Source organism: Malania oleifera, chromosome 10, assembly GCF_029873635.1.
Source record: "Malania oleifera isolate guangnan ecotype guangnan chromosome 10, ASM2987363v1, whole genome shotgun sequence".
Classification (NCBI taxonomy): Eukaryota; Viridiplantae; Streptophyta; class Magnoliopsida; order Santalales; family Ximeniaceae; genus Malania; species Malania oleifera.
The window spans coordinates 21608748-21626258 of NC_080426.1; the positions used below are offsets into that span (position 1 = coordinate 21608748).

The window sequence follows — 17511 nt, forward strand, 5'->3', positions numbered from 1 at the left end:
GCCATTCAGGCTTGTGAAGGGCAAGATGTACGCTGTCTTACCTTTATGCTTGGAGAGACTGTTTATGTGATTTGAGGACATCTAATTGGTTAAGTTGAATAACTGAAAAGGCCATTTTTTAAAAAAGAATCCTACTCATCTAATACTAGTTTATTTTGTTTTGGAAGAGCTGCAGATCGATGGTTTGAGGAGGCTAAAGAGAGACACACAACATTAAATGCGATCATATATGGGAACATAATATATGCTCATTGGTAAGTATTTCCTTATAATTTTAAATTAATTATTTCATTCTTTATTTTTATATAAATTATTCCATATAATTATTTCCTTATTATATGGGAACATTTGATTTTTTTTTTGAGGGGAGGGTTTGTGCAAGTATTGGGTTGGAGAACAGATGCAAAATCATTACTGTTGCGTATTAGACTTGTCATTCTTTTGTCATTGATTTATTAATTTATTTATATCTGTAATTTTTCCTTGTAAAAGTGATGAATTAAAAGTATAACATTGTATAATTTCATTGGTGAGGGCTCTTATGTGTTGCCTAGACAATGCCTACCTTAGGTGCCCCAACTTATAAGCATCACTTATGTCTTGGTTCTCTCATTTAGTTTCAATTGATATGTGCTTATTGTACCTTTTGGCAGAGATTTTTTTTTTTATATAAATAGTGCTTAATGCATGTAAATGTAATCTGGTTTTGAGCCGCATGCCTGATTGATGGTTGCTATGACTGAAGTTTGATAAGGTAATGAGTTGTCCTTTTCTTTTTGGGAGCAAAATACACACTTTTGCAGTTGTAAGCATTGTAAATGCAGTATGAGATATAGACATAGACTGATATTTTCATATAAAGTTCATGTTCTTTTTCTTTTTTCCTCCCTTGAATCTCTTTATTTTTCCTTTTTCATTCCTTTTTTGGTAACATACAGTCAAACATGTAATATGGATCGAGCCGAAGCTTTGGTGAGGGAAATGGAAGAAGAAGGTATTGGTGCTCCTATTGACATATATCACACCATGATGGATGGTTACACAATCATTGGAAATGAAGATAAATGCCTGATTGTCTTTGACAGACTAAAGGTACAAGTTCATTAGGCAAACTTTTCATTGTCTTTGTTGTCTGTAATTTCCAAGTTTCTTATAATTTTAAAAGAGGCTCCAAAACTGCACGCTTTTGATGATTGAGGAATGCATTTGGATGTTATATTTTCATAAATTTCTATATAGAGCCATGAAATTGGCTAGTAAGTGTCGAGGACTCAAATATTCACAAGTAACCCTTCTATAGAGCTCTCATATGCCTAAAAAGGTTGTTGCATTCCTAACTTAATCAAACTGTCTTATAATAAAACAAATAAATACATACATTAAAAATACAAGAACATGATTTTTTTAGCACAAATTAGTCAACAAACAACTGTATAGCATGAGCATCCATTTTCTTTAAGATCTTTAAAATGAAAGCTAAACTATCAAGCTAGTTAATATCAATTCGTTAGCATCCCAGCCACTATTTGTCTCATTAGTATCACTAAGACAACCATGACTAATTGTCACGGGCTTGGAAATTTCCTTCAATTCCCATGCAGCACTTAGACATGGAAGATTTAGAGTGTTCAGTTTGCCTTAACCCACTCAAATAAATCTTACAAAGCAATGAATGAAAGAAATAGGGGAAGGATATGACGAAGAAAAATATTAGAGCTCATTTTGCTTGGATGCTAGCAAATGAGATTTCTACCTTGATTTATTCTACTCCACCTCCCTAACCAACGATGGAGATTGATTTGATTGTATGGTTTACAATGAGCATCTAGAATGCTCCATGGAAATATTTACTACCTTCTTGACTCTCTATGCTAATTATGCTTTCTAGATGTTTCTATAAGAGGATTCTAGAGATTATAATAATTACAGATTCTAGATCCGTCTCCAAGAAGACTCTGGGTTTATTCACTTAAGTCTCCATGTAATGTCCACATAAACATTCACATGGCACCAAGTCACCCATGAGTTGGCGAGTTGTGACATCCTCCCTTGCCTATAGGCTATTTCATTCTTTAATTGTCACAAAAAGTCTACATGCTACCAACTTACTTCACTATCAGGTTGTCCCTTCCACTTCACCAAATTCTCCACATAGCTTCGTATGATCCCTATTTAGGAATGACCCAATGAGCAACGATGCAATCCACCTTCTTGTCTTAAGAAGTAGTAATGGATATGAGGAGCCCTCTTTAAACACCCTTGGCTTGGATCTTCCACATCAATGTTATATGGGTTGGGTAGGCTCACATGGAAAATAGGATGAATCCTTAGCTTTGAAGGTAGTTTTACTTGGTAGGTCACCTTGCCAACCTATCAAATGATTGAGAAAGGTCCTTCATACCTCCTTACCAACCCTTTGTGTTGTTTCTTGAATGATCTAGCTTGGTGGGGGAGGAGTTTCACCAAGACAAGGTCTCCTTGATATTCCATGTGTCCCAGTTGCTTATCTGCCCATTTCTTCATCTTCTTAGCTGCCTTACCAAAAATTATTTGGCCATGTCAGTTTGCTCATGCCACACTTCAAATTTATAAGCTATTGGATTGTTGCCCACTTCTAAGTGCTCTTTGAGTTGCTTGCAAAGTTCTTCTAATTTGGGAGGAGCCATTCGATATGGTACCATGGTTGGAGGTCTTGCACCATGTTCTAATTTGATCTTATGGTCTACCTCCCTCTTGGATGGTAGCTTCTTTGGGAGCTCCATCAGTATAACATCCTTGTAGTCTTCTAGTACATGTTGGATCTCCATTGGTAACATCTCCTTTGGGCACGAAGTATAATCTTCCTCCATCTTCAAGGTTGTAAGATGTGTTGGTTCCTTTCTCTTCACCCCTCTAAAGAGTTGCATGGTAGAAAAAGTTTTAGCTTTACGGGATGTTTCATGAGTGACTACTACCATGCAAACACTTCCCTCCTTTTAAGATACACATGGTGTCGGCTAAGGGTAGTGGAAAGGCTTGAACACCATTTGAGGAACTCCATTCAAGCACACTTTCTAGGACTAGGACTGAACGTACCATGGACCCCTCCCCTAATATTGAAAACTAGAACTATTTTGTGAAAAGCCGGATACAAGCCAACTTGGGCATCTTAGGCATCATGGATGAAGGAAGACTAGGCATGATTCCAAGTTTTAATGTGAAAACTAGTGTCCCACTTTTCCCGCCTTGCAGCTTGTCAAGAGAGTCAAGAAAGCCGAAGAAACAAGGCACCACCTATAGATCCACCTCACTACACCTTTCCCTAAGGCATAGCTTTATCCCGTGTGCTACACCATGGAAGGCCTTAAGCCACCCGTGCTCCTTTTGTATATTTTATTCTAAGTCTTTCAACTTCATTTACCTCAATGAAATTGTTGGAAGTACCAATATCCACCAAAGCATGAATCTCTAATCTCTTCCCCATGGTTTTCACACACATGCAAACTTTCTTCTTGGTCTTGGGTAGCTCAACCTTGGTTTGTCACCACCGTTTTTGTTCCCATTGTTCATTTTTCCTTTGCTCGAGGATAGTTTGTGACTCCCCTCCTTGGTTGACTTCTATTGTACCCTCTACCTTTATCTTTGGATGGGTTGGACTTCTTGAACTCCAAAAGAGATTCTACTTTCATTATTGTTGAAGTAAGGTCTTGCACACTCCGCCTTTGTAGTTCCAATCTAGCCCATTCCTTCTCGAGCATATTCGGGATTTCACATAGGGGCTCGAGGAATTTTTCACATAATGCCAAACACTACCTTTTAACCCATCGAAGCATGCTACAAGCTTTATGCTCCACGCTCTCGATCGTCCCAAGGGTTGATGATGCAAGTGTCTTTCTTTGTGTGGGAAAATCTTTGCCTCCACCATATCATGTCAGAGTCCAAAAGATAAAGAGGTGTCGTTTTGATCTTCTTGGAATCCTCACTTATGCTCATAGCCTCAAAATATTGTTCAAGGCTTCATAAGATGTTATCAATTTCTTTGGCATTCCTAGAGCTACCAGAACATTTTGGTTGTGGAACATCAATTTTAGATGTTACATGTGTAGTAATACTTCTCTGTGTTATCGCTATCTCACAAGGAGACCAATCTGCCTTGATCTCCTTGATTTATTCTTTCACGACCACAAGATTGGGTTTGGGTAACCCCTTCATGGCATTAAGTTGGTTCCTCAATGAATCCACTGCCGAATTGAGGAGGCCTTGTAACTCCCAATGAAGCTCATCATCCTTGACTCGAGCCCTTTGATGCCTTGATCAATCCCCTCAAACCTATCTCGTCCATCAGCCATAGCAGGCACTTTTGCAAGTTGGGCATCCATGGAAGCCCCTTCCTTCCCTTGTTAGTATCCTTGTCCTATCCACATTGCTCTCTTGTATTGGCAACACTAATGTCAGACATCTTGCCTAATCATGTCCATGTCTAACCATGCTTTGGTACCACATGCCACAGACTTGGAAATCTCCTACAATTTCCATGTGGCACTTAGACACTCTTGGAAAAGTTAGAGTGCTAAGTTAGCCTTAAACCACTCAACCAAAGCTTACAAAGTAGTTTATGAAAGAAATAGGAGAAGAATATGAGGAAGAAGAATATTATAGCTCAATTTTCTTGGATGCTTATAAATGAGATTTCTACTGCTATTAATACTGCTCTACCTGCCTAATCAACAATGGAGATCAATTTGATTTTATGGTTTACACGGAGCATCTAGAATGCTCCATGAAATATTTATTACCTTCTTAATTCTTTATACTAATTACACTTATAGATGTTTCTTTAAGAAGACTGTGGAGATTATAATAATTACAAATTCTAGAACCTTCTCCAAGAAGACTCTAAAGACAAATCCACTTAAGTGTTCACATAAGCATTTGCATGGAACCACATCACCCATGAATTGGCGAGTTGTGACATAATGACTTGATCAAGCCGATCATTAAAATCATCACAATCATTACCATTACTATTGTCAAATGCATTAATGTATAATCTACATTTATTCTTAAATTTCAAGGTTTGCACCATTTAATAATCACTAATAAATCCAAAAATAAAAATAAAAATTGAGTGATAATTTTGGTAATATATAATAAATCAAATGACTTCCTAAATTAGTCCATGTATCAGTTTTACGTGGCAAAAATCAAGCCTATAAGACATGTAATTTAGTAATGTGTTTTTTCAAAATATCAATATATATAGATCTTATGATCCTACTGATCATGCCAATAATACTCTAGAGAAGGTCCTCTTCATTTGAACTTGGGCAAGTTATTAATAAGCTAGAAAAGGAGATGCAGTGGTCCACATTGCCTCTAGATTATCCTATTGAAGTGAAATATGGGGTTAGGTGAGGCAAGGTTCGATGATGATCTAGGGAATCCAAAGGTGAGAAATGGAAGCCATGCTTCCAATTGGTACAACAAAAGTGAGCAATAAATGTTAAGGTGCTTGGTGAGGGAATCACCTTAAGATGCTAAATTAAGTTTTGAGCTATCTTAAGCAAGCGAAGATGGTTGTAGCTCATTAAATATTGAGGTGCTTAAGAGGTAATGATGGATGCAGCTTCACATTATGACATTGGGGAGATCAATAACAAAATTGGAAGCCATGCTTCTCGTTAGAGGGCCCATGCATTTTAATTTTGAGGAGCTTGGGGGGAAAATATGGCTATTGTCATTTAATGTGTGATATGAACGGAATTTGGCTAAAATCTTCCCAAATGTGGGCCAAGGGCCAAATTTTGTGTTTTGGTCAAAGTTGACTCAAGGTTGGACTAAGCTTGAGATTGGTTTTGGGAAGTGGGCCTTAGGTGTAATTGGGCTCGGATCAACAAACCAAAGTCCAATTAGGACTCAATTTTGAAATTGTAGGCCGAATTGGGCCTTGGTGTGCAAGCTTGGGCCTGAATTTGCCTGATCGAGGCAATTGGCTCGACTTTCGGTAATTGCCTCAATTTGCCTGATCGAGGTGATTGGCTCGGTTTTTAAGATTCACTTGATTTGCATGCAAGGTGAGGTTTTATCTCGGAATTGAATGTAAAAGCTGGTTTTTTTTTTTTTTCGTATGAGTGAGGGGATGCAATTAGCTTGTGAAAAAATGGGGTTCCTATAGGTTTTTGAGATTTTGAGGTCATTTTGACTCGGTTTTGATGTTTCTTTTTTTGGGGTGTTCTTTGTGGGGTGATGATGAATGGGCTGGGCAATTGGGTTCGGTGTTTGTTGGTGCGGCAGGAGGAGAGTAGAAGCACCATGACTTGAGAGGAGATCCGACATTGAGCACCATCCATTTTTGTCTTTTTTCAATTTTTGAGTTTTTGGAAAAGGAATTGAAATGAAAAGGAGTGACAAGTGATAGTATGGGCTTATCCCATGTTTTTTTTGGCAAATTGACTCCCTGACAAAATGTGGTGTCACCACAAGGTTTGACCTTGATTCTTGCATACATTTTGTTTTCATTCCGAGGATTTGAGTAGCTTCATTTAGTCCACCCCCCCCCCCCCCCCAAAAAATGATACTCATGTCACTCTCTGGGCATCTGCTTCCCAGTCCACTGAAACAATTTGAATCTTGCATCCTTTTTTAGGAAGAATTTATGGTATTAATATTATGAATATTATTCTATATCTGGTCTCATATGTCATGCTTGCTTGAATTATTGATGTAGGAATGTGGCCTTACTCCTTCGGTAATCACATATGGATGTCTCATTAATCTTTATACCAAGGTAAAATGATTTTTGTTTGTTCTATCATTCTATTATAAATCTTTGTTTCTTCATTTTTTTTTTTTTTTGTATTTAAAAAATTGTCATACTACACTCTTTTTTATGAATAATTTCTTATTCCTAATCAAAGTTTCTTGCCTTTTGGGTTTCATGAAGCTGTACTATGCAAATTCTTGAAATTTCATGTGTCTACACAAGCATTGGCTAACTGCATTTCAAATATCATTGTTCATTGCTTTATGCATGCATATGTGGAAATTCTGATGTAGAACAGTCAGGAAAGTAGGTTTTTGGAGGTTGTGATTTAGGTTATTTGAGGATACAAAGGTAGAGGTGTATGAGAATAATTGAGTTTTGAAAGGGGATCTAGTATGGTATTAACTAGGGATAAATCATAAACAATAACAACAACAAAACCAAGCCTTAAGTCTCACTTGGTATTAAGTAGGGATAAGAAAATAAATTTACAGAGGTGTTTAAGTGCCACCTTAGTCTGCACTGTGAACACCAAAAACAGTAGATTTTGAGGTTGAGCCTTGATTACGAAAACAAAGTGGTATGGATTCGATTGGGATTTGTAAGCAAGGATTTTTATGGTTTTGCAGGAATTGAAAAAAAAAGGTCTTGGATAGGTTTTGTTTTTTTGGATCAGTAAAGAGAAATTTATATTAGCAAGGCATCAAGGGGATGCCAACCCATGGTACAAAACATCAACCACTCTGCTGAGTGTCACAAAAATCAAGGATTACATAATGATCATTTAGCAATTTGCCCACTAAGCCAGCTGGAAAAAACAGCAATCCACTGCTCTTTGCAAGTCTGAAGCAGAGTAGTTGTATATTTGAAGGCTTTCTTATTTCTTTCTTTCCAAGCACACCAAAATATGGTAAGAGGGACGAGTTTCAAATCCTTTCGCTACTACCTGGTGGCTCTGATGCCTTTGCAAACCCAAATCTCCCCTCAAAACTGAATTTTCCATAAACCACGGCTGTCCAGTCAAGGGTAGAACCAAATTCCACAAGTTCCTTGCCCAAGGGCTATAACATGTGGCTTCCTCCGAGCATAAATGAAGGAACTATTATGCATGCGGAACAGTTAAGAAGAATGCAGTTGACATCAGCCATACAAAGAAAACACCTATTTGTGTCTGTAAGCCCTCTTTTCTGCAGATTGTCAGGAGGGTTAAAATATTTCCATGTGCTGACTCCCAAACAAAAAAGGCAACCTTTGAAAGGGCTACTATCCTCCAAATGTGAATCCAACAGGAGTTGTTGCAATTTGTTCCTATTGACAAGAGCTTCTTGTAGAAAGATTTAACAATGAAAACACCATTTTTATCCAAAGCCCATTTTGGTTCGTAGGGGATGGTTTGGTAACGGAATTTATAGAGAATTCTGTAAAGGTCAGAGAGTGCCTGAATTCCAAATCTGTCACATTCCTAGTAAAAGGAATATTCCAGAAAATTCCCTGATCAGTGATTTGGAGATGTTGACTGATAAGGGCATATTTGTCACAATCCAAATTGTAAATGGAAGGAAAGACAGCTCTACGTCATGCTAGAAGTAAAGATTTGCCCCATTTCCGACTTGAAATGTCACAAATTAGAAAAAGTCATCCTATTCTTTCTTGATAAATTTCCAAACTCCCACTTCATAGGGTCCTCTACTATTGTATGTTGTCCGACCATCATGCTCTAGCCCCTAGTTACGAACAATAATATCCCACCAAAAGTGGTCTTTTTCCTTCATGAAACTCCATGATCACTTCCCAAGGAGGGCTATGAAAGTGAGTAGGGATTTCAGCCCCAAACCTCCCCGAACAAATGGGTTGTTTAACCACTCCCCATCTAACAAGCCTTCCATTTCTATCCACTTTGAGACCTCTAAAGATCCCTTCTTCAGAAGCTTTTTTCAGCATGATGCTAAGTACCTCCATAACCAAAATAAGAGAGGACAAGGGATCACCTTGTCTCAAGCCTCTCGAGGAGCAAAAGAAATCAGAAGGGCAGCCATTTATGAGCATTGACAAGCTTGGAGTTTTGATGCATTAAGAAATCCAACTACACTAGAGCTCCCCAAAGCCCATTCTCATCAGGATATAAGGAAGGAAGTTCCAGTTGGTATGATTAAATGCTTTCTCCAAATCTAGCTTGCACACTATTCCCCCTTTTCCCTCCTTTAGATAGGCATCCACCACCTCATTAGCAATAAGGGCAGCATCCATAATTTGTCTTCCAACCAAAAAGCATGCTAATACTAACCATTGACTTCTGGGATTTATTTTTTTAACCTCTCAGATAGGGCTTTGGCGATGATTTTATAAATGCTTCCCACCAACTAACAAATTTTCCTGATTCTTGAAACTCCTTGGAACATGTTTGAAATGTTGTGCTTGAGAAGGCTCCAGTTAGCCTGAAAGAAAGCCAAGGAGAAACCATCCAGCCCAGGCGCTTTATCGTCATTTCAGTTTTTGATAGTTTGGAGGACTTCTGCTTCATCAAAGGGTCTCTCAAGACACCCCCACAGTGAATGAACTGAGTGATCTGAAATTGATGCCATCCATTGTAGGTCGCCAAGTCTCAGGTTCAGTATAAAGGTCTTTACAAAATCCGCAAAAAACCTTCCCTAAAATCCTCTGCCCTGGTTAAGGTGATTTCCCCAATTTCAATGCTGGATAAGGTGTTAATTCAACAATGAGCATTTGCTGTCCTATGAAAGAATTTTGTATTACAGTCCTCCTCCTTGAGCCATAAAGCTCTAGAGTTTTGCCTTCAAGATATTTCTCAAGATTAATGACCTCGTTCAATTCCTTCCTAAGCATTATTCTTTTGGTTCTTTGTTCATCATCAAGACCCTAGATTATCTCTTGCTCATCAAGTTCTTTGATGCCATTAAGGATAACAATCTTCTTCGCTTGGACATTCCCAAAGTTGTTTTTGTTTCATATATTTAGCTTTTCTTTTATTAAAATCACAAAAGTAGCCATCCTCATTACCTAAATAGAGGAGCACCAAGTTTTAACTTAACTCCTCGAAATCATCATGCTTTAACCACATATTGTTGAATTAAAAAGGGTTGCCCCCCATTTAATTCCCCTAATGTCAAGGGTGATAGTGATTTGAGATGCGCCTAGGAAGAAGACTTTGAATCACATGCGGAAAGTGAAGTTCCAACTCGACTGAATTTAGGAACCTTTCAATCCTTGAAAAGGAAGGCGGATCCCTGGAGTTGGACCAAGTGAATGTGCCACCAGTGAGAAGGAGATCAGTAAGGGCATTCACACTGATAAAGCCAAGGAATTCTCTCATGCTACCGGTCTTAAGGCCGCCCCCACTTCTTTAACCCCCGCTTCTTTTATGTGGATATTCAAGCTTTTGAACAAAACAGGATATTGAGAAGGAATTGATGGAGTGGTCCAACGATTCCACAACACTAGGTTTTCTTATGTGGCAAAAATTGAATAGGAAAGAAAGAGAGAGAAAACTTTTGACTTTGTGCCTAGATTTTCTTATGTGACACATCTAAGATTGATTGATCCACAAAATCACAAGTAGCATAATAGTCGTGGTGCATTTCTACCTCAATTAGGACTAGGACTCGAAATAAGGAAGCCTGAGAAATAGGAATAGGAGCTTTAACCTGTCAAAGGAAGGACAATTCTACAAAAGACCAAATAAATCTAATGAAGCCCAAATGCTACAAAGGACCTGTGAGTAGAATTCACTACTCATATTCAGGACGCTTGAAATTGCTAAAATACCTCTTGATCCTAAAGTGAAGGCAACTTACGCAAAATAAATTTTGTAACTTCATAAGCACTAAATTTAAGGCTCAATAGTGTATTGCTTGTATGTGTATAAATACAAAGGAGCATCTAGTGGCTAGTGCACAAGTCCCCCAATATACATTGGGTTTGTAGAGGGCATGATGCATGCAACCTTAAAGAGGCTGTTTCATGAGTTGAACTATGACCTTGAAGTATGGATGTAGCACCCTTGCCACTGGGCCGAGTTTCATCCAAAGTATCTATCTATGTGTTTTTAGTTTCAACTAAAATTATAGGTTTATAACTTGGTACATAACTTCAATAGAATAATTGTATAATTATCAATTTGTCATATGACATATAAAAAACTATATTTATATTTTTATGTAATGTTTTTAAGAAAGCATATCTAGTAGTTGTTGTTTATGGATTTTTTATAGATTAAGTTTTGACAATTAATCAATTTTTTGCTGGTTAAAGATATAAATGGTAGCTTTTAAAGTTTTAAGAAATTTTTTTTTTTGCAATATATAACTGCTGTTCTAGTTTTTTTATTTTCAAATGGATTGTATTTTAATATTACATTATATTTGGTTAATTTCTGAATTGTACTTCTATTTTATAATTATTATATTCCCATTTGTAAAATTATTGCACATTAATATCACATACTCATCATTTTGCATTTTATTTTATGATATCATGTATTATTATCTCTATTTACATTCCCCAAACTTTTGTAAAAGAATATTCTTATTTAACTAATTTTCTTTATTTTGCAAAGCAAAATCCTAAATCAAACTTTCCTTATTTTCAAAGCCTTCAGATTTTGTCAAAATGATTCCTTAAAATTTCTTGATTTCACCCTATTAAATTTAATTTTATAAATACTGATCTAACTCATCATGCTTGATATTTTCTTTGAGCAAAGTTCAAGGTGGAAACTAAGTTTTGCCTTGAATGATCTGCCCATAGTGCTTGTTTATGTATTTTTTTTTAGACGTTTGTGCTCCTATGAATGTGCATAGAAGAGATAGATCATTGGGAGGAATGGCCTACTAAATCTTGAAAGCAAAATCCACCAAACAGCTACTTTTTTTGTGTGGATATGTCGGGTTTCCTGGGCTTACGCGCTAGACTAATCCCACGCCTACACCAGCCGTGCCCCACAGCCAACACGTCGGAGGTAAATCTGGATGTGTGGTGTAAGCAGCAGGGTTCGAACCCCAGATTCACTGTAGCAAGCGGCCTTCTGGGACAAGTTCTTACCACTTGACCATGTGCCCGGGAGCAAACAGCTACTTATTTGTTATGTGATTACCTTGCATGGAAGTTCTGTAGCAACACACAGTTGAGAGTAGTTCAATTGTGTACATTGTATGCGCTAAAAGAAGATTCAATTATTTTATACTAAATTTTTTTCTTGAATCTTTAGGTTACATTTGGTTCACAGAATGCCTATCCCTAGGAATAGAATGGTAACTGTTAATGATTATTTTGGTCATTTAATATTTTTAGTGTGTTGGCGTTATGTTAATGAGCATTAGTAAGGGTATTACGGTTATTGGAATGTACTTGACATATAGTATAAATAGAGGGGGAGACCTATCATTGTGATGGGTCATTTGTTTTACTCAATACTTTAACATGGCACTAGAACAAGATCCGACCTAAACTTTATTGCCAAACCAAACCAAACCCTAAACCTGATTGTTCTATGCAAATCTGCCGTTATAGGAAGATCAACCTTTCCTTTAGAGATTAGGGACAAGTCCCAAGGTCTATAGGAAACACAACAGTCACTGAAAACTTCCTAGATAGTGTTGCCTTCTTCGGAATGCTTTAAATCCTTCCATAGACCATAATATGAAGTTTTTGATCATGTATTTGATCAAAGATCTGACCCTCTTTTGATTGTTTGCTTGTGGCAATTTGTTAGTTGTTGTTTGGTACTAGTAAGGTGATCAATTTGTCCCTTGTGGCAGTGGCAGTGTGTGTAGGCTAATTTTTGGGGGTTAGCAGTGCTATGTCCATTTTTTGGTGACTTGTTCTTGGTTGAGTTAGTGGTTAGCCTTATATGTGGTTGTTCCACTTGTTTCGGAAGTTCACCTTGTTTGTCGTTGGTTTTGTTTGAGCGTTGGGATGGGAATAGGAAAAGTATGTCCCCTTCATCATTGCTTTAGATGACAAACGAAAAGTTAGATGGAAACAATTGTATTTAGTGGTCTAAGGCTGTTAAAATCTATTTGATAGGCTTAAGTAAATATGAACACTTGTTCCAATTTGAGCCATCTGATGATAAAAAGGAAAGAAGTGTGGATTTAGGAAGCACTTATTTTTTCCTTCTTGTGGAACTCGATAGAACCCATATTGCACGGTTGTGCATCTGGATGTATGCAAAGAGATTTGAGATTATGTCAAGCTCTTGTATTTCAATAATATTACACGTATGTACAATCCATCCCTAGAGTAGTTTCAGTTACAACAAGGAGATAGGAGTGTGACATGTACTTTGCAAAGATGAAGCATCTTCATGAGGAGTTTAGCTTGTGCAACTCATAATTGCCAATGTTTGCGAGATGCAAAGAAGAGCGAGCATATGACAATTCTTTGAGTTTTAGCGAGTTTGAAACCCAAGTTTGAGGCAGTATGGCCCCAAATTTTTTGCAATGCAGAGTTGTCATCTTTTGCTTTGTTTTTTCTCATGTTCTTGTTGCTTCCTCTAGCACACATTCTCCAATCTCTGCATCTAGTGTTTCAACCCTTGGCTCAGAGAGGATTGCTTTCGCTACACAAGGTGATTCTAATTTTCAACCAAGCAGCTGTAGAAGTTCTGAAGGTGGTTCAATTGGTTGTGGTGGAACAGATGGAAAAAGTAGAGGCCCTTTTTGTAGGTGCACTAATTATGGATGAGGTTATACTATTGAGCAGTGTTGTGATCTCCAGAATAAACCTCCTCTTGTCTCTAATGTAGCTACCGCAAATTCCACTTTTAGGCTCTAGTGAGAGCAATGTATTGTCTCTTATGTCAAAGGAAGAAGATTCCAAATTCATGTAGTGTCAAGCTTCCATTCCCATTGCAACTCTTGTTCAAAAAGGCAACCATACATCCTAGTATTTAGGTTATAGATTCAGCTGCCACTAATTATATAACCGCTATACCTAATTTCTTCTCTACTCTCCAGCTAGGAAACATAGAGACTTCTTGAAGCCTAAAGAGTCAATGTTCGACATGTCTCATATGCAGACACCTGCCCAACACTCTCAACACATACCCAACGTGTATCGAAAATTAACTAATTTTTTTTGAAAAAAATTTTTAGACATAACTGAGACACTTCCCAGCACTTCTTGACATGACAAGGACACCTCTAGGACACTTTTTGCACTAAAAAGGTGCGCCTTTTGTCGCCCCTTTAATTTTGTTGACAACCCTACCCCTCCCTCCCCTCCCCCAAAAAAACAAAAGAAAAAAAAAGGATTGGTCAAGAGATTGAGAGTTAGATTCTTTGACACTAGTGTGGTTGGACTTTGCAACACTAGTGCTAGTACACCAGCCTTGTAGAGCACCATTGGATCTCCTAGCCCACAAAATCCCCCTCTTTTTGCAAAGTCACCCCCATTTTACCACTTTTCTTTAAACTCTATTTTTTTTTTAAAAGAAAAATTTTTTTCTTAACAAGTGACATCCATTGCCCACCATCAACCACGCGCTTGAGCTGTTTTTTTATTGTTCAATCAATATTCTATAATATGAATGTAATTGATGATGTATGTGAAAAGTTTGTAAAATGTGTAATTAATAATTTTTCATGAATGTTGCTTATGCTTCATTTTAAATCAAAATTGCCAAATATTGTCATATCTAAAGGAAAAAAAATGTATATATATTTATATATATCAATGTTTTAAAAGACTCTACTGAAGTGTGCCTCAAGGCAAGACATGCTTAAAACGGCTTGGGTCTCAATCTAAAATACCAAATTTTAGAAAGGCTAATGCATTACATACTAAGGCTCATGCATTTGTCCAAAAGACACATTTTTTGCTCCTTTTTAGTTGAGGCTTATGCATTTTGAGAGTGATTCTCAAGTTAGAATTGTCTAGAAAATTTTAACTACATGTTTTTGTAAAAGGAATATAATAGTATGAGTTGATTTCTAGAATCTTTGAACCTCTGCCTTTACAATATAACTGAGAGTCGTATCATAGATCATGAAAATAATTTGTACTTTGTAATAGTATAGCTATCTCTAATCATAATTTATGTCATGAAAATTTAAGTTAGCAATTTTTAAATGTCCAACAAGTAGATTGCAAAGTATATCTACTTTTTTTTTTTTTGACATTGTATTTGTAATTTTCTTAATTTTTTAAAAATATATACTTTATTTACATATTTTTATCTAAAAATAGAATTCTCGTAAGGCTTACAACCCAATGCCTCAAGGGTTAAAATGCCTCTCTTTATGCCTTCGTCTTTTAACATATCCTTGTCATGTTGTATCCTCATTTTCTCAAAATTGTCGTATTGCAGTGTCAATATGATCCCTTATCTATGTCTCAAAGTGGTATTAGTGCTTCTTAGCTCTCTAGTATCCTAAAAACTTAAATTGTGTTATTCTTCTTGATGCGTCCACTTCTGCCATTAGGGGAATAAGGACTATAAATCCCACGTCCTCTATTTCTCTTCCTTTAGTTCTGTATATTCCCAAGTTCCCTTTCAATCTTATATCTTTTACTAATATTACTAAATCCCTAAATTGTTCACTAACATTCTTCCTTGACTCTGTGGTCATTTAGGATTTGAAGACAAGGAAGACAATTTGAGGAGGGCATGAAGCTGGTGGACTTGACCGCTCTAAGCCATTATCTCCTTCTATTGCTTGCACTGCTGCTGCACCACTTTGAGTCCATTGTTGCCTTGGTCATCGTTCTTTGGAAAAGTTAAAACTAGTAGTTCCTACTCTTAAGTCCTGTTCATAGTCTTGAGTGTGAGTCTTGCCAGCTTGGTTTTAAATAACGGCTGCGAGGTTTTTTGGGTTACTGATACTTTTACACACCGTGAAATTGGTGAGAAGAAAAATCATGGCTGTAGCAGCCGTTTCGGACCGCGACCATTACATAAAGGCCTCTAGAGCCATTACGTAACCGCTACAGGACTGTTACGCCAAAAAAATTATTTTATTTTTTACTTTTTCTTCTCACTTTTTCCCTCCCTTTCATAAATCATTCTCAATATACCATGTGGTGAGGGGGGGGGGGGGGGGAGATTATAATGAGGATGACATGATACAAAATTTACTATTTCTTTAAATACTCATAAGAGATGCATTAATTAACAATTTGAAAATACTAACTTGTTAGGAAAATATTTTATTTTGATGATATTAGTAATTTGATATTTACGTTCTATATTTTTCAACTTCAACCTTCTTCTTTTCTAGTTATTTTATATTTGTATTATTCGTATGTCTTATGTGTCTAATAGATTAATGGACTATATAATGTATTTTGTTTTATTAATTAATTTAGCACACATAAGAATTTATCACATATAAGAACAATGAGAAGTATAAATACGCACATGCGTAATTTTTCTATCTATGGTGGTTTAAAAAAAATGTAAACTTGTTGCCCTTATCAAATAATTTAGTTAGTCAAACTAAAGGATCCAAAAGATACTAAAACTCTTTCTAAGAAGGGTTAAAAGCTTAAAACATGTAAGTACGCTAATATGCACAAGGTTGTGTCTGCTTGAAAAAAATTCACAGCCGCTACTCCCGCTTCCCATTATGTAACATCCGCTACTCCCGCTTCCCGTTACACCTGTTACCGTTACGTTACGCTATCCACTACCGCAATTTAAAACCATGCTTGCCAGTTAAGAAAGCATCATTGTGTTCCATTTACTTCCCGAGCCAATAAATGGGCAGCAAGCCCTTTCATATTAGTCAATTATGATGTTTGGGGTCCTAGTCGTGTTGTGTCCAAGTTGGCTTTCTGATACTTCCTAACCTTTATTGATGATTATGCAAGGATGTTTTGGCTCTATTTGATAAAAGATCATTTTAAGTTATTTCATATCTTTTGTGTTTTTTGCTCTAAAATAAAGACTCAATTTGGTTCAAACTCAATTTGATTTGCCTGTTCAAATATATTTCGGAGTGATAATGGTAAAGATTACTTTATTACCTAATTCACTACTTATATGCTTTAGTTTGGTATTGTTCATCAGTTATCCATGTGCCCAAACTCCTCAACAAAATAAGGCTGTAGAGAGGAAAAATAGACTTATCCTTGAAGTTACGTGCACCTTACTTTATCAAATGTCAGTTCCTAAAATGTTTCGGAGTGATGCCATATTCATTGCTTGTTATGGGGTGCCATCCTCTTTTTTTAATGGTCAAATATGGTAAAATTCCCTACTCCATTCTCTTCTGTAATGCTCTTTTTTTCTCTTTACCTCCTCGTATGGTTGGATCCCTATGCTATAAAATGTGTCTTTCTAGGCTACTTGTGTGCTCAAAAGGGATGTCATTATTATTTTCCTACTCGACATTGTCTTTTTGTCTTTGATGATATTGCCTTCTTTGAGTCTACACCATACTTATTGAGTGCTTCTGTCCTCAATGATTCTTTTTCTCTACCTAATCTTCTAGATTTTAGTTTTTTGTTTTTACTTAGCCACCCACCTATGTCTCCACATAGTTTGAATCCTTCTCATCATCTCCATCGTTCTAATTTGCAGGTGTATTCATGACGACAACTCTAGAGATAAAAGTCCCCTCCAACTTCTATTTCTATGGCTTTGGTTTTGTTATTTGATGATTATATTTCCCACGATGTTGATCCCCTCATTGTTTTCCAGAAAGGTAAATGCTAGGGGTGGCAAAACGGGTTAACGGGTCGGGTTTAGATGAGTCATAAATGGGTAGGGGTTAAACAGGTTTGGGTTCGGGTTGACCCGTTTAATAATG

The 17511-nt window shown here is 36.8% G+C and overlaps 1 protein-coding gene across 3 annotated transcripts in view; it reads left to right on the forward strand.

The window, feature by feature from the left end:
* LOC131165259 (pentatricopeptide repeat-containing protein At5g04810, chloroplastic) overlaps nt 1-17511 on the forward strand; it is a 49030-nt gene that overhangs the window by 13974 nt on the left and 17545 nt on the right. For all 3 annotated transcript variants that reach the window (XM_058122885.1, XM_058122887.1, XM_058122886.1), the window contains exons 4-6: nt 168-254; nt 939-1092; nt 6707-6766. In XM_058122885.1, coding sequence (XP_057978868.1) covers nt 168-254; nt 939-1092; nt 6707-6766 — 301 coding nt within the window. The remainder of the gene's footprint in view (nt 1-167; nt 255-938; nt 1093-6706; nt 6767-17511) is intronic.